Genomic DNA, 18,561 nt, shown 5'->3' on the forward strand with positions numbered 1-18,561 from the left:
GGCAAACACTCCTCCACCTGTTCTTCTGTTTCGCCACAACAGCATTCAATACCATTTTACAGCACACTCACAGTATTAATAACCAGGTTAATGGGTGAAAGAACAGCAAATGTCCACGTTTCGGTGAAGACACTGTGTTACACCACGGTTGTTACTATTGCTTATGTGATAATTAGTTTGGGGAACAAGAGTCTTGATGAGTGACAGTCAGTGGGAATGAGTTCTCAACATCACACAAGACTGAGGTGGGAAGAGGAGAAGACAAGACAAGACAAGACAGAACTTTTTGGTTTAGTGTGATTCATTAAGGGAAGCATAAGAGACCTTCACAAAATAGGTTTAATAATGTGATGATAATTCAAATATTCAGAAGCTGTTGCACTGTTAAGGACTGTTGAGGCACAAATGCCTGTAATGTGCCAGCTGTGAATTTGCCAGTGACAATCCGCCAGCTGTAGTCACTTTTCAAAAGCCGTCGCCCCTATACTACCTGCCTTTGTCATGTTTTTAATTCATGTCACATACTGTATGTATAAAAGGACACAATGCAACTGCTTGTCAAACAGTAGATATACATTCAAATGGTAAGTAAGTCATTAGTCAGTTTTTCAAGGATTTAAACAACTTTAAATAACTTTCCTAAGTTTAATGCAACAATCTAGCAGATTATGCATTACAAATGATAGATATTTAAACAAAATTCAACAGGCAGTTTTCTCATCAATGATAATGAGCTACAACTACAGCGACCCCCACAATCTGTTACATGAGATAATTTGTCTCATAAAAGGAAGTGAACAGCGTTTGTTTCATTTACTAACCATGGTGATGCAACAAAACAACACAACACTTCAGGCTATATTGAAATAGTGGTTACATAAGCATGAATTATCCTTAAGAGACCTCAAGGGTTTCATATTAGAGACCAGCTTGATACACCTGTCCCTTACTGATTGACTGTAGCTGAGGAAAACAACTTAGAGTGCCATTGCGTTGATACTAGCAATGTTCTATGTGAAACACAATCGCTAAACAACATCTGTCAGAATGATTCATATGCAGACTGCTGAGCCTAAATCATCCGCTAAGTCAAAGATGGCTCTGCACTTGTTAATTGCGGCGCAACGAGAAATGCATTGGAAAACACGCACACACACGTTGAAGCACAGACACACTAAAAGTAGCTGCATGCTGGGCGTGGAATGTCCTTTGGACTTCCACAGGAGCGAGCCTGTGGTGTTGATTTCCAGTAGATATTTGAAATGAACCAGGTAATTGGACAGTGATCTGGTGTCCCAGGATCGGGGTTGTGAAAATAACGTACAGGATTAGAGGCAGAGAGTGGAGAAGTAGCTATGGGCCACAGTGAGGGGAGTAAAGCTGTGGTCAGGACTGGGGCAGCACCAAGAGGTGGCCGGGGGATATACAGCCAATGATTTCAATTCTGTAACTGAGAGGTATTCAGGTGGGCCTGGATAGCTGTGTATGAAACTTCACAGTACTTAAGTAAATGACTGTGCCAGAGTTTGTGTAGTTTATTCCCATTAACTACAAATGGTGCACATTCCACATAACTGCAGAGTACGACCACCTTCCAGGGCATACCATACATTTTTACATTTATGAATATATCTTTTGTACTATTCCAGGCAGTTGCTGGCTGCAGTTTCTGAACACTAAGAGTGCTTTACAAACATTTCCTTACTGGTGCACGCATGTCCTCTTTTTTCAAAATCCCACACATGCAAGTGTTTCATTAAATTAACATTATTTCAATCACAAGCCATGTTGTTAGAATAGCCAAAGACAGTGTGGAAAGATACTGTGGAAAGGTTACTCTCAAGGCTCTGATGTCTGAGCTTACACTAACACTAACTGGGAACCAGTGTTTCTCATGTACACAATTTATTTTAGTAGCCTGCCCAAAAATAATCCTTTTGTGGCAGTGTTTGTATTTATTATTTCTCACTGTCAAATCCCTACTTGGCTGACAGATCAGTCAGTCAGTATGTGCCAGAATGGTACATACTTGTGAAATCTTTTATGAATTCAGGGGCTCTAGCTGCAACTGACTTTCAATGCTTAATGCTGTTTTCAGCTTCCCCCCCCCATCCAGCCCAATTCCCCCTTTGGGTTCCAACACCTAAAATAAATTTTTTGGCCTGTGGGAAACTCTGAAAGAACAGTCCCTGTTCATGACTATATCACAGCATAACAATTGTGCATGTTTCCAAAATAAAAAACGCAACATGGGATTCACTTTGAAGAAGTACGTCTCAAGCAATCTCAAAATAAAATTCAGATCTTTGGTATGAACTGAGTGCAGTAGCTGTATAAAATAAAAAAAATGTTTTCTGTCTAAAAACCTGTGGTTTGCTTAAAAGCAATGTAAAATATACAGAGGACACAGACAGGAACATAAGGCAGCAATTTAAAATAAACAGATTTGTAGTTAATAGCAAATGGCAGAAGTTAATGCCTTGACTCAAAGGGTATGAGCTATAAAAAGATTGAGGGTATGGCTTGGAGTGAAAGGAAAGGGGCAATTATACAAAGCTGCATTCAGGCCGATGCAGCATTCATTTCAATGAGACCACTGTGTTGGTTCAGTACAGACACCATCGTAGCAAACTCAGAGTGGGGGACAGGGTCATCTGGTTGATTCTGCCTCAACTTTTGCAGCATCACAGTGCAGCAAAATGAAGCAGTGCACTGCACTGCCGAAAAAATGATATGCAAGTGCACTGACCAGGTACAAAGAATCTACAGTCATGCCATCGGCTCTGTCAGGCTGTACTAAGGGCTGAACTAACATGAGCATGTTAACATGCTCACAACAATAATATTAACATGCTGACGTTCAGCAGGCATAATGTTTATCTTAGTTTAGCATGTCGTGTTAGCATGCTACTATTTGTTAATTAGAACTAAACACAAAGCTGAGGCTGATGGGAATGTAATTTAAGTGTTTAGTCATAAACCAAAGTATTGGACAAATTAAAATTTGACCTGATGATGGCAGTACTAGATGAAAAATTCAGGAATAACCAAAGTGGTTAGAAATTATCCTGAGGGGGACATGAATGTGTGTATCCAAATTTCATGGCGCTCCATCCAAACGTTAAGACATTTCACTCAAAGCCACAAATACAGATGGGGGACAATATAGATTGGGTTGCGATCTGGTTGCTGTTAGGTTACTTTATTTGTACCCATGGGGAAATTAGTGAAAATTTCACTATAAAGTCTGCAGCATTTTATTCACATAATTTTCATACTAACCAAACCATTCAGTGAGCCCTGGTGGACAGAAGCAGCTGCATTTGATATGTTTCTCCACTTTTATTCGGAATTTCCTTTAATTTGTCCCCCATCTGTATGAACCTCATGGTGGCACAAGAGTAAAAGACAGGGGCCCACGTAAATCATAGACATCAATGTCTATACAGAAATTTACGCCGATGGCCAATAGTTGTTAAGATATTTCAGTGTGGACAAAAGTGATGAACGACAGCCAGACCGCCGCTTCCATTCCTAGAGCCAAAATGCTAGCATGTCCTGTGCAGCAGTGTGCATCTTCTACTCATTTCTACTACTCATATCACAAGTGTTGCTGTTTTTCTCAACCTCTACTGGAACAGCCTTACAAACACACACAAACACAAAATACACTCAGGAGAAGAGGTCACGGTACACATTGTTTGTGCTATTGATGGAGCTACACCTAAGCTGAAAGTTCACACTTCACCATGACAGGAATAATGTTATATGAGATATACTGTTGGCTACGCCAAAACAACAGCTTCAGACTGTAAGTCCATCTTTTTCCTGGAACATGCACTTATTGGGATGAGATACATACTTTAGTATTCATTAAGATAAACATGTAATCTGATATTTCTTCAGCTGCATTAATGTACACACACACACATCCAACACCAGCGCTCACACAAGCTGTAACACACCATTATGGCCGGCTGAAGAACAGTCTTTGATTTGTAAACATGTTGTTCTCACAGATCAAAGGCAATATCTTCATATGGACAGAGTGGCCTTTGTGTAGGGGCTATTGAGTTTCATGAGCAAGGACACACACAGTTAACTTCTAATTAGAAAGATGGCCCTGCAGAAGAGCCCTGTGATCAAAAGCCTGGTTCGAAGATGGCCAGCATCTCAGTCATTTAAATTTGCGAGACATGCTTGACCATCAAAGGTGTAGTTGAATGGGCTCGCACAAGACACTCAAAGACAAAAGGTGTTTGCGACAACAGACGATAGCGATACCAAACATATGCTGAGGCAAGGAGAGCACTTGTAGAAAGGATAGGGTTTTCTTGATTAAACAAAGCATGACACACTCTAGAAGGTGCTTTGAACAGCTTTTCAAAACTGTACACTAATCCTGATTCTGGGAAACACTACAAAAATGTATGCATACGGATATATTAAGGACATTTGTGATATATCATGCACTTTTCAAGTGCATTTACAGTCAATGTAAAACATAACCCAGTTGAGATTAATAAAGAGTTAAAAGTAAGAATAGGCCTCACACACATAGAGGCCCATACAATATATATGTTTGTGGATATCACAGAAAATTCAAGTACAACAAAAAAGTAGCACAGCTGCTCATTATGAATTAGTACTTTGCATCATGCTCTCATTCATCAAAGTTTAAAAGGATCAAATTTCTATTTGAAGCAACCCACTACCCCCACTGCCAAGAGATCAAGCTGTGAGACTGTATCTCACAGGTCCTGCATGCATTTTAATGCTCTGTTATTTTTATATCCTATAGTCATTAGCTTTAACATATGGAGAAAGCCCTGCCATCTGTCCATTTCCTGAACATTACATATAACATCTAGAGTGTTCATTTTGAAGTTAGGAAAAATTATTCATAGTGAGCTTTGACAACACAGGCTGGCATTTATGTTTTACTGGATACTGCTCTGGTTCAATGTAAGTCTGTGTTTTTTTTAAAGTGTTTATTGTGTGTATGTGCTGTTTGTGAGGTGTGATTGTTTGAGAGCTAATTTGAGGGCAGCCTTCATATTCAGCAGCCACAAGATGGCGACATCTCCATCTTTTTCATGTTGACACTGTTGGCTATGCGCATGCATGAGTGGCTATGTTCTCTGTTTCTACCTGAACCCTTAAAGCCATGATACACTCCAGAGTATTTCCTATCTCTAACCACCCTCTTGTTTAAATAATACATCGTCCATGGAGGCTCACAGTCATGACAAGACAGGACAAACAGCAGGGTAAAAACAACACTTCAGGGCACTGGTCTTTGATGCCAGAAGCCATATAAAAAATATTTTTATTACACTGAAATGAAAGTATTTGAGTGCTTAGACAGCACTGAATGTTAGCAGTAGCCGTGAATCATTTGATCCCTACAGTGTATATAGCCTGGTTACTTCAAAATTGCCTCGGTAGATCTTTACAGCTAGAATGGATGTTCCAGGCTCAGACTTACGTAGTATGAATGTTTGTAATGATGGGGACTGCCAATGCTTAGCTTAGATCTGCTTGTTACATGTTAATCTCTATCTACGTAAGCTGCTGTGTTAGTAACAGCAACTATGCTCAAATATTTAACACGAATGTGCACAGAAGACATACAAAGAGGGTGACAATTCATTATTACAGCCAAGAACACCAAGAATATGTCCTTGAGATCACGATGCTCTGCAAACCAAGACAGGAAGTGAGAGGAAAAGACTAAAGATAATATTGTCTAAATGAAAGGAGTCTTCAGCTGGGAACACACTATGTGATTGTCAAACACAAGTCCACTCATAATAAATTACTTTTCCCTTCCAGTTTCTTGTCTGTGTGACATGTGTGCGAAATATAGCACAAACGGGTTGTCAGTCGGTGTGGTTGTGAGGGATCTCCAGAGTCACTTGAACATAAACACTTTTTTCCTTTGATTTGGGCAAAAATAGAGCTTGACAAAGAAGATCACGCCACAGTACGTGCACGTGCTCTCATTGAACTTTCTGCAAAGGGGGTGGGAGGTAGCATCTTTAGATATTTATGCTGTTAATATTGCATCAGCTAGGAATACAATACCATAACCATTTATTTCAAAAAACAATCTTAACATACCATATCTTCAGTTGCAGATAAAAATCTAATCTGATTTTCAAAAAATTTGGATTTCGGAGAGAGTTTAGTCTTTCTGATCAGCTCAAACCTAACACGCTTTGTTTGGTTCAAAGCTAGAAATTTTGCATCACCAACATTTAGCATGTTATCATGCCTCTCAAGAGAAGAGAAAAGAGAAATAAGAGCTAGAGGCTGATTGATAGGAAATTAAAAAGGATAGATGCAGGTTAAGTGTAAGAGGAAGGATATTAAAGACAGATTGTGAGTGAAAATTAGAAGGGAAGTGGGTGACAGTGAAGGAGACAGAAACTGTGGGAAAACAGAAGATTTAAATTGGAAGAGGCAGTGCTATTAGGAACAATCCTACCCTTGCAGCGCTTTCTCTCCAAACCAGTCTCCTTTTCCGAGGCTGCGCAGGTAGACAGGATCTCCATTGGGCATGTCTTCCCTGGTCACATTAACCTGGCAAAAGAACAGAAAAGCAAGAGGAGGAGAGTAGTGAGAAAAATAGTGTGACAGGGAAGAAAATGGAACAAAGAAAGAAGGGGTGACCTATAACAGTATGAGTATGTGTGGCGAGTGAAGGAGAGGTTTCATTTGAAAGGTATGACATTTAATTTACACATCATTCCAAAAGAAATTGACATGTAATGATCTCACAAGATGGCAGGTTAATTACACTATTACAAACAGAGGAGAAGCGCCAGTGTGACAGATATCTCTGTGCATGGGTAATCTATAACAAACAGGTGACTGCCATCTCTGTGCAGGATCTGGAGGCGCCGCTGGCCACTTCATTAGCCAGATGATTGTGATGATGTGAGTGATGGTACACTTTACAAATCAAAGTGATGGCACTGGAAGTAGATTTTGGAGGTAGTGAATGGAGATGGTCGTTTCATCAAATGAAGGATTTTGCATCAGTTGTGCACAGGTGTAGCAGCACAAGCACACTGTAATGCAGTCCACACCTGAGTGACAGTGTAATTATTCGTGATCTAAAATGAAGGTGTGGGAGCAGGGGGAAAAAAGCGGAGAAGAAGTAGAGGGACGAAGAGAAGGTAGAAAGCATCGAGCAAAGGGCAAGCTGTTTGTGTGTGTGTGTGTGTGTGTGTGTGTGTCGTGAGATGGCCAGATTTGGTGGAATGTCCTCTACACAAAGTGCACCATCTGCGGTCTACATAGAGACAAAGTGAGAGACATGGAAACAGCCAAGCAGAAAGCATTGATAAGGTCAGGAGTGTATGTGTGTGCGTGCATGTGTGTTCGTGTCTACGCCCATGTCCATGAGCTTATCTGTATGTGATGTATTTGTGCCAACCTTGTAACGTGCGTGGCATCTGTTTGGGGTCAAAGGAGAGTAAATAAAAAGACAGGAAACATAATGTAGCGTCTTCCTTTACAATGACACTTACATCCTGGATATGTGAACTGTGATTTTGTCTCACTGACTGGGACTTTTTGGTTACCAACACTCTCTTATTATCCCAGTTCCCGCTTCGGGCATCTTTAGTAAGCCATGTATAAATCTTACCTTTGGTGGATTTAGGAGATATTTAACACTGAAAATAAGGTTGGTAACAAATGTACATAATGATAATGTGGAAGAGGGGTAGTGGATGGTGGAGAAGAAACATAAACAGAGTGAAGGAACAAGTGTAAAATGGACCAGAAGATAGTGTGGAAGGAGGAAAAGGATTTTTTTTAAAAACATGTGGATGATGAGCAGAATAAAAATTAGGACTAGTATCTGGCATCAAGGCATCGAAACATGTTAACAATACATGCACATTAAAGGCCCTCTAACTGTGATGCTGAACAGAACAGCGTGTCATCTGTGCTCAGTGTAAAAGCCAGTGTTGATGGCAGAAAGGTGAAATGAATGTGAATCCATTCTCCTTTCCAGATGCTGCCATTGTCGCTGCAAAAGATGATGAAAGAGGCGGCGCTTCAGTCTCTCCTTTCCCCTCTCTCAAGATGATTGATGACAGCCACCTTCCACCCAAAAATACTACCACTTTGCTTCAAAGATAGGTGTATGTTGCTGTGTGTGGCATGAGGCCCGGCGTTGTGATGACTATTTTGGTGGCAGGCTAGAGGCACTGTTCTCACCTTTCCCTTGCTGATGATGAAGAAGGTGTCTCCTCTGGCCCCCTGTCTGATGATGTACTCTCCGTTTTCATAATGTGTCTGTCAGAAGAGAAAAGAAGACCAGAGAAGACCAGAAAAGGTAAGTGTTCAGCCACATTATGATTATTTTGTCTCGTTTCTCAAATTGGAAGTAAGATACTCTCCCAAGAGACAAAAAGGTAGTCCTCAGAGGAAGTAAGGCTTAATTTGGTGCAGTGAGATAACACAAAGTTAGATGCATTTTTGGCAAGCTATCCAGGGTGTTTCTCTGCCTTGCACCCACTATTTGCTTGGATATGCCTTGGAACCTTGAATTTCAATAAGCAGGTAAAGAAAATGTATTGAATAAATGAATGCAACTGCATCAAATCTGAAGGCAGCACCTTTCCAACAGTAAAATCAATATCCATCCATCAATCCATTTTCTATACCAAGAAATCCTGTTCAGGGTTATGGGCACAGGAGCATTTCTAAGCATGCATTGAATAGGCTATGCCCAGGATTGGTCTGCAAACTAACACAAGGCTAACACACAAATAGAAAAACCCTTTTACACACAGGTTCACACCTTGTGTTGGATAAAACTTCCAGTGCCGAATAAAATGCATTTATTCCAAGGACAGTTTCTTTTAGTGTATAGAGAAGATACACATAAGATGTAAGAAGACTTAATATAAAAAACCTCTTTAAGAAAACCAGATATGAAGTTGCATAATGATCTACAGAAGCACAAGGAGCACTAATAGTCACAGACAAACCCTGATAAGGACCAGAGACAAACATGCATTTTTTGTTTATCATTTTACATGTTCTGGTGGGATTTTCACTTTCCCAGCAAAATACACAATATGCTGCACCTCAGACCACAAGTCCAGACTGAAGACAGAGCTCATAGATCATACGCAGATTCCACACTGAAGCTGACATTTGCAAGGTTTTTTCAAACTATTGCGCCCAAGAGAGGGACCTTACATCTTACTTCACACTGAGCAGTGTGTGTGTGATTCACGTCTGCTGTGCGTCACTCAAAAACACAACTTCTTGTTAATAGTAGGTTACAGATGTTTAGTTCAAGTTTGTTTATTTATATGATGTAGTGCCCGTTTCTTTTCTCAAACAGAACAACTTAGCTTGATCTATCTAATCAGAAATCAACTGCAGACCAAAATTATCTATTATAGTAGAGGATAAGACATAAAGCAACATGACAGATTTCACCATTATGTGACCCAGCACCACCAACATATACACCCTTTGCACATTCAAGGAAAACCAAAAACCACTATACTACACTACCCACAACTTGTTCTTTATGAGGGTGACTGCAAAGAAATAAATTAAAGCAATTGTTAAGAGGTTTTAATTATTTTAGCGTTACTTTCAAGCTTGCCACTTGCGGTGTCTTTGAAGCTGATAAAATAAAAATTCAATCAACTACCCAACACTAATATCTCCCTCAACCGACTGTTCAAACACATTAATTAGAGTAAATTTATAGGCATGTCTAGAATGTCATGCAAAGCATCCCATTTTGCTATTGTGTGTATTCTCTCTCAGCTCACTCAGACTTGTCCCCTGCACCAAGCCTAAATGATTATCACATTAATTTTATTGCTCATAAAATAGTCTGCACCTTTAAAGTGGCTGTGATTAAAGAGGATTTGATCACGGAGATATGAAGTTTGTTAGACAAGACTTTGGGTCCCCATCATAAGTGTATCATGTATCATGCTGGCAAAATATTTCAGATTAGTTATACCTGAGCATTAGGGACAAGCCTCAGCTACTCACCACAGACTACTACTTGAAATTCCAGAGTGGTTGCACACAGTTCCCTTGCCACTGTGGGTGGCATATCTTGCTGCCTCTTTGCCAATATACTGTCCCATGACTTCTTTATTTTACTTGAAGTTATCTTCTGCCATAAAGGCTGTTATGTGTGTAAGCCCATAGATTTTCTTCCCTTGGCACTTCAGTCCCCCCCCCAGCCGACTCTGCCTGCTGATATGAACGGCTTCTCTTGAGCTACATTGTTATCCTGCTCACCCTTTTAACAATCAGGTCTTTGCATTATCATATCTTTTACCTTTACCCACAACAAAAGTTCCATACTGTGATGGTGTTTTTCTACTGTGGTAAATTCAATGCTGCAAGTAACATACTAACGTTAGTTACTGATCATGTTACATAATATATTATTGACCATTGTACAAGCTGCGATCCTAGTAACAAACACTGTATTATGGAAATGTCAACTGCAGTCATGTAACAAAAATGTACAACGACACAGCAGTGCAGCAGTCAAAAGATACCTCTATGTTCATATGCAGTAAATTTTGCAGGGGTACAATAGCGATCAATGTATAAATGATACACAATGGTTCTCCACATATAGTAAAATATGGAACAGTCATGTTACATGACAACTATGTTTATGCTAACCCTAACTTAGACTAACTTAAAGAGTTACCCTAAATTACACTGGCATTAAGTTACTTCAACTGTTGTAACGTTAAGCTAATTATGTAACGTTAGTTAGCACCGAGGTCCATACCTATTTAGACGGTAACAGACGTAAATATAACCATGTGAGCTTGAGTCAGCTTGAAAACTTCCAAGAACATAATGTAACGCATTAACGTTAAATTACCATCATAACATTAAGAGGTCATTCTTAGCCAGCGGCAGCAACGATAAAGTTAGCTTAAAAACGAAAAAAACACAATGCTAACTAGCGCAGTTTAAAAATGTTAGCTAACATTAGCCGATAGCCAACCTAAAATAGCCGGGATTAAGTCCACTTTAACTCCTAACCTAACGTAACAAGACAAATCCTTTCCCACCACAGGGACTGGTAACAATTACTGCACTCCGTCCGTTGAATGGAACTACACAGAAACTTAAGGATGCCAGTGGAGGACCTGCCCGGCAAAGATTTACTGGTATGTAACTTATGTGTTTTCACTTGTCATGACAAAACTGAAAAAGGCACAATCAAGACAGATTTTCCATTTGATATTAGTACATCAAATGTTATTGCTTAAAGTTCAAACTGTGATGATGATGATGGTGATGACGATATAATGCACGCTTTAGCAATTTAACATATGGCACATTGAATGTGCTGGCATTTTTGCTGTAACCTAGTTTCAGTGTTTGGAAGGCCGCTAATTGCAAGTTTGAAATGAGTCAAATTAAAACAAATCTTTAAATTGCTGTTTTTGCAGGCTACACAACTAGAAACTACCTAAACCAGCATAAACGTTACATGGTCAATTCATCCCTCAAGGTAAGTCTTGCATAATTAATGGACTTATTTATTTTTTCTTTAAAGCAAAATTATCTGGAACTAATTTCTCATAGTTCCATAAATGATTACACATATAAACACACACTGACATTGAATAACCAAAAACTGAACACTATTTGAATGCAATTAAACAAAGCCTCAATGTTAGCAGCACACATCAAAAGTGTAAATGAGAATGTGTTTGCATAACTAAATTATGCTGGAGAAAACATCAAAGGAAGTGGTGTGCAGATGGGTAGAAAAAGTAATATTGAGACACATCTCAAAATGCACACTGTCACCAGCATGAAGAGTACATTCTGCAAAGTTGCAGCAAAAAGAACATACCACTGATTTTACATTTCTAAGTCCATTAATGACAAATCACATATCGCAACTGCTGTCTATTTAGCAAAAGATGCTGTAGTGTTTCAGGGTTTTGCCCTCCATGCAGCCATTGATTGCTGAGTTTGGTAATCCATCACAATAAACATTACATCTGCATTCATTTTTTGAAAAAATACATTATGTTTATGAGGTAATGCAGTCTAGACTTTTCAAATCAAACTGCACTTAAACTGCATTACAACATTACAATAATTGAACTTGAAAAATATTTTATTCACTTTGATGGATAACACAACTCAAGCAAAGAGTGGGGCGATTTCCATATCTGTGGAAATGAAAGGAAGAATATAGATGCCACAAAGAAAAATGGTAGATGAACACAACTGTTGTATTGACAACGATTATGATATGCCTCAACTTGCTTAGATTGTTTGACCCCCTGTGAAAGCTGAAGTGGCTTCTGGTGGCAGTATACTGAATTTCTGAATAGGTTCATGAAATTAGTGGGTGGACCATTTATGTTCAACATCACCACAGTGAGCACATACTAAAGAGTTGCTCTGAAAACCCAACTGTGCACACTTTGTTTTGTTACAACCCTCTAAAAAAATCTCCAGCTGCCTTCACCTAGTGTACATTATCTGGAATATGCCTTCATTTCCCTTTTGGCTTCCTCCTCTCACTGCAATGAAAGAAAATTAATGTATTTGAGTCTATTAAGATGAGTGCAGTAGGCTTGACAGCACCTTTGTGCTGCAGATGTCACAGGCTTTGGAACAAGGCACTTACCTCCTCAAGGACATCGGCAAGCTTGCTGAGAATATCTTCCTGCAGGTCGTGGAATGTTGGGACGCTGCAGGAGAAAGAAAATAAAGGGCTTTTCGAGAAGAATAGATTCATACATAATAAATATATTACTGATTAAGTCTTTTGTGGTTGTCAGATAAAAAAGTGTAGCTGGCAGTTATATGTATTTGGTTTGAAAAAGTTGACCAGAATGAAGCAGACATATGATTTGACGTGAACAACATAAATATACATAGCAACAGGAACACACAAAAAAATCAATATTATGCTATGGGAGCATGACCCTGTATACTGTATTACAGTATGTGGATATAAATATTTCAGCATAAACTGGGCAACGTGTCTAGTTACACAGCAGGGCATCAGATCCTAAGGTTGAATAGACCATTATGAGGCTCTAATGTTTGTTCCGTTTGCTTCCCGGCAGCCCCAATGAATGCTATCTGCCTGTTATCAAACTTACTAAATAAAACTGGCCCAATGTTTATCAAGGAGGAGAGAAAATACCCGTGTTGGTGAACAAAGGACTTATCTCCCCATGATCTCTCTCTCTCTGTATGTTTCTCCATCTCACTCTCCCCCCTCATTTTCCATGCTTTATTACAGTAATCTGAACCATCTCGTCTTGGCCCCCAACACAGGCCCCAGCCACTGTGCTGATTCTTGTGTTTTTGCTTCCTAGAGAGAGGCACTAGGTAATCAGCTAGGCAGTGAACGCATGACCCTACTCTGCTTGAATCATGTGGCGTTTCAGTCCCTCGAGCTGTGAGGCAGTTGACAAAAACAAAAAGCTTCTGTTGTAGTAAATTTCACAATCCAACAGCTTAATTGTGTTACAGCAAATGTATTAATTATACAGGGCCAGAGGGGAAGTGCGGTTCTACAGATGTGGTCTTTTTGATCATTTTCAGTCTAACATTACTTATGGCATCATGCAATTGTGAGTGAGGCACAAGATTTTTTGCCTTTTTTTTCATTGGGCAGATGGTTGTCTACTTTTCCTCTATGCCTTTTAGCTAAACGTCTATCTAAAGTGGAAGGGAGCAGAAGATTGAGTAATAACCGACCAACCCTTAAAATATCAATTCACAACAATACACATTTTTATAAACTTTGGTGATGTTTGTCAGTTAATTAGATTGCTACCCTTTGCTACTAGATTGATTCCATTGCAGTTACGCTTCTTGAAGCAAGATGTTTCAGTCATTTATAATACATGCTAGAAAGAGATAATAAAAAAGTCTTCACAAGTATAATGTAATACAGTGTGGGATGTCTCTGTCAATTTTTCATCTGTGTTCTTCCTCCACAACTTGTGAATGCAAATATATGATTTCTCTGCAGTTAAAGAGTGGGTAGAAGACTCAGAGGGACTAGTTGTTTGTTTTAACGCTTAAACTACAACTCTTTTATTAGTTCTGTTTCTGGGAAGAACAACAGCAATGTAATTATCTACATACTGTGAATTTCCAAATGGTATAAATCTCTGATCCTCCCCCTCCCAGATGCTGCTTTATAAACTAAACACACAGTGAGCACAAACCAAGCCGTACCTACGTCTATTAAATATTTACTTACAGTACATGTTTGTACACTCAGTACAGAGACAGAAGTGTTTTGTGTCTTTTTTTTAGTCAAAGCAATCACTAAAATAGCTTCAGTCTTAAACATGAAAGTAAGATTAATGTTGTGTTTTTATTATGATTGGCCTGCAGATGCCAGAGTTGCGTACTATACAGGGAGACAGCATTTGTTATTATGGCTTATAGCAACCTACATTTTTATTTCCCTATCCTGCCATATCTTTCTTGATAGACCTCTTTCTTCAGCAAAGGCTAAAGCAGTGTTATACTGCTGCAAAAGTCTAAAGGGGTCCGTATACTCCATCAGAATTTCAGAGGTGAGACAGGAAGCAGGGTTTAAAATTCTCAATCAGCTCTCTTTTTAGTATTTGTTATACCAACCATTTGTTGCACTTTTCATGGGAATGTCTGAGTGCAACACTATGAATGCCTTCATAGGAGGCATTCATAGCTGGAGAGACTAGCTGAAAGTGTTTGGCAGTTTTGAACATTTATACAACACTTCTGTTTCCAACACCACGCTGAACAAACTAGTTCTGATCTATCTGAGTATACCCCGGCCTTTAGGGCTAAGTGAATGGCTGGGCGTACAAAGGGTGCGACTTCCCTATCCTTAACAAGGTACTCTAAATTCCCTATCATAACATTGGTCGTTTTGGAAGGTATTGACATGTATCCTATTTTTAAGTTTAGGTATGAGGCTTTGTTGTGAATGTCTAATGAAAAACTGGTTTCCTATGTGCTATATTCAGCTGCCTGCCTTGAAACGACTCTGTCAGGTAGTGTCAGCGTCTGATCATGATTACAGTGATTCATGAGGTTTTGTTCAATAGAAACGATCCTAGGCAGATTGTGCGCTTTTATGATTTGGGACCTTTAACGTAAATAAAGTGCATATGTGCAAGGAATAGACAACCTTGAAATCTGAAACAAAGTCACGTGAAAATGGAGTGGTACGGGTAATATAGGGATGTGTGCATGTGATATCATTTTCATAATTGGCTTGATTAAAACCAAAGTGGATGACAGGAAAACCGGAAAGTTGAACAGAGATGGGGGTGAGAACTATTAATTGCCTGTTATGATCACAGCGCTCTGCTCTCCTTCTGGCTTTTGATGAGTCTTTCTTTTATCCTATACTCCATGAAGGCCAAAAAAAAGTCTGCAGGCTTTTTAAGTGATAATAGGCTTCTCTATGGAAAGTGGTTAGGATGTAGGGCTCTCTGATACAGATAGGGACATTAAAGAAAGATGATAGAGTTAGGTTTTTTTCCAGTAGGATGAGGACCTTCAGTGACGCACAAGAAATTATCGTTGAGTTTTAACATTTATTGGCAAAAATTAGGACTAAGGAATCTTCTGAGAAACAGCTCAAACATATTCTCCTGAATTAATTTAGTTAATTCATTCATTGCCTTTCAGATCAAAGCCCTATTTAGGCAAATTGTCTGTCATTGTGGGACAATTTATCCTGGTTTCCTTACCTTTTCAGAAACTCCATATACTCTGTGTGCTTGATGAGACCCGTCCTCATCATGATCGTCTGAAAACACTGTCGGTCGATGGCCCACAGCTTCACATTTGTTAGAGCTGGAAATATGAATACACATAAGCAATGTCATGAAAGACAGTTTTCACCCTCGGGGTAAACAGAATAATCATTTCCGTGTTAATACCCGACCTGCAATAGTTTTACGCTTTGTGCATAAAAAATGTGAGCATAGTGATTATTATATGCACTATGACATTGAATTTGAAATGTGAAAAGAATCATAGTTGTGTCACGGCATATGGAATGTGGAATGTGTGTGAATTTAAACTAAAACCCTACTGAAATCACATTGGACAAATATGTGAACCTTTAGTTAATTGTTTAGTGGCAATAGTTATCAAAATTTTTCCCTAGTTGCTGATCAGCCCTGCAGAGCAAATAGGAGGTATTCTGGAAAATTACTCTTTAGTCAGCAGCTGGAGTTAATTGGTATTTTTGGAATACCTTGCATGGATGGCTTACTTCAAGTCATGCTACAGCATTTTAATTGGTTTGAGGTTAGGAATCTGACTTGCCTATGCCAATGTTTGTTTTTTTTACTAGTTAAAGCCCTTGAGTTACTGATTGTGCTTTGTGTTAAGGGCAATTATGAAGTAGTGTGAAGAAAGTTATGTTAAGCTTCAAATCACAAACAGCTACCCTGATATTCTTCTGTACAATTTCCTGCAACAATTTAGAATGAATTGTTCCTTCAATGATTGCAATCTGCACTGGCCCCTGAGGCACCAACTCCATTATACTCCATATTGTACATGAAGTTGATAGAGGTCAGAGTGTTGGTATGTAGACTTTTTATCATTTAAATTTAGCATTGCAGCAGTCTTTGCAGAATACCCTTTAAAGAACAGATGTCTAAAATGTCATGGTAAATTTAAAAAAAAGCCCTCGGTCTTTTGATCAGAATATGTTTCACTTTGACAGATCTCTGTTGGGAAGAGCGGACTCGGGTTTTAATCAGAGCATTGGACCTTTGGCCCACACCTGTATGTGATTATATCCTCTCATTCCACTGCATTTCATAGACGAAAGTGGGTTGTTGGGGTAGAACTTTATAACAAAACATGTCAAAAGCCCATATTTCATCCAGCTGAGCCACATTGTACAGTGACTTCCAAAAGTCAGTGCTTCACTTTGTTAATAGCAGTCTATGGTAATTATTTCCAAACAACTTCGGTGTTTCTCACAATTGCCAGTATCATTATCTTCTGCAAGAAAGGCTTTTATTTCGATTTCAGTCTTTCAATTGTGCAGTTGTACAGTAGACTGTGAGGAGTAATACGAAAGAAGATAGAGAGAATCCACAGTCTGACCCAAAAACAAATCTGGAGATCTCCAGGGAGTCCTGTGGCCACAGGGACATGTTGTAATATTAGATAATATTAAATTCATCAGATGGGAGTCAGTCTACTTGGTATTTTGTCTCAGTGTGTATGTCTGTTTCTAGATCCTCCCAAGGTGACACTGTTTTATAGATAAAATAAGGTTTTGTTAATAACAATGTGGTATTTATTGATTCGCTCGCTGTCCTCAAGCAATGAAGTCACAGTGCAGACTCTGCTACAGAGTAGCACCCCTGCAGCTGATGAGGAATCTGTGTGATCACTGCTGGGGCTGCAGTTTAATGGGCATTCCTTAATAGCAGATGTCAGATACTACTACACTTAGTAAATCTGATGACCAACTTTTGTTTCTATCCTTGCGAGTATACCCAATAAGAGTGATGAAATATTTTTCTGCGATAACCTTGCAAATAGTAGTAATTCAAATATGGCTTCATGAGCAAAATGCACACCTTTGCTATCACACTAACTTATATACTTTAACAAACTCTGAGCCTAACCCTGAGCTTCGAGTAGATTAAGCCTGAGATGGGAAACTCAGAGTTTTCAGTTCCAGAACAGCTGATCAGAATTAGTTCAGTCAACTTTCAGTAACTTGAACCTGATGGAAGCATGTGGCTGGGGAATGAAAAAAAGCCTCATCAATGAAGCTCGGATACTGTTATTCACCCTGGCAACAGGTCTATTTTAATCTAGTAGCGCTAGAAATATTAATACATGCCAACGCAGACTTAAATTTCCTTAATGAGTGATAAAGTGCTGGAATCCTTCTTTTTAAATATTTTATATATTTTAAATATATTTATTCAGCTGTACCCTGATGGGAGAAAATGCAGGTGGTAATAGCTGAAGATAAAAATATGGATCAAACACAGTTTACTCATGGGCCTGTGATAGTCCGACCCAGTAATAATAACATTGGTGATTTGCCATTGAAAATGTGTCTCAGTTTTAACTGACTGGAAAGTTTTAGACATCTATTTTACGTAAACTTTTTTGTTCATTTCACATTTAATGAAATACTGTCAAAAGACATTAAGACTATATGGAGCTCATATTCAAAAACTCACTTTTAAGATATGTTTAGTCATTTCAGCTGCACCACAATCATTCTCACTCAGACATATTCACATCATCTCCAACATGATAACTATAATAGGAATGTTCCATCAGGGTGACTAATCATAACATGACAAATGATTCTTCATCGGTCAGTTACAGCTTCATACTGAATCGTTTGATTTAAACAGTGATTATTGGAGTAATGTAGCCCTCAGTAAATGTTTCAGTGCAACTGCTGACAACCTGACAGCTGCCTTAATATCCACAGAGTCACAGTGTTATTAAGGAGGACAGTGTAGATTTTATTCTGAGCTGTGGATGAACCCA

The 18,561-nt window shown here is 39.0% G+C and overlaps 1 protein-coding gene and 1 long non-coding RNA gene across 6 annotated transcripts in view; one reads left to right on the forward strand and one right to left on the reverse strand.

The window, feature by feature from the left end:
• Positions 1 to 18,561, reverse strand: part of LOC119917222 (cGMP-dependent protein kinase 1) — an 84,123-nt gene that overhangs the window by 13,427 nt on the left and 52,135 nt on the right. For 2 of the 4 annotated variants that reach the window (XM_038737430.1, XM_038737429.1), the window contains exons 4-7: positions 15,765 to 15,870; positions 12,680 to 12,743; positions 8,236 to 8,313; positions 6,491 to 6,585 (exon numbers count right to left, since the gene is read on the reverse strand). In XM_038737430.1, the coding sequence (XP_038593358.1) occupies positions 6,491 to 6,585; positions 8,236 to 8,313; positions 12,680 to 12,743; positions 15,765 to 15,870 (343 nt within the window). Of the gene's footprint in view, positions 1 to 6,490; positions 6,586 to 8,235; positions 8,314 to 10,044; positions 10,784 to 10,807; positions 10,886 to 12,679; positions 12,744 to 15,764; positions 15,871 to 18,561 lie in introns of those variants that run through there. The other 2 variants (XM_038737432.1, XM_038737431.1) reach the window with 2 other exon arrangements.
• LOC119917223 overlaps positions 11,014 to 18,561 on the forward strand; it is a 58,281-nt gene continuing 50,733 nt past the window's right edge. For both annotated transcript variants that reach the window (XR_005447243.1, XR_005447242.1), the window contains exons 1-2: positions 11,014 to 11,195; positions 11,481 to 11,542. This is a non-coding gene — a long non-coding RNA (uncharacterized LOC119917223). The remainder of the gene's footprint in view (positions 11,196 to 11,480; positions 11,543 to 18,561) is intronic.

The sequence above is a fragment of the Micropterus salmoides genome, unplaced genomic scaffold, assembly GCF_014851395.1.
Source record: "Micropterus salmoides isolate LMB-PRFRI ecotype aquatic unplaced genomic scaffold, ASM1485139v1 Ms_hic_scaffold_22, whole genome shotgun sequence".
In the NCBI taxonomy this organism is placed as follows: Eukaryota; Metazoa; Chordata; class Actinopteri; order Centrarchiformes; family Centrarchidae; genus Micropterus; species Micropterus salmoides.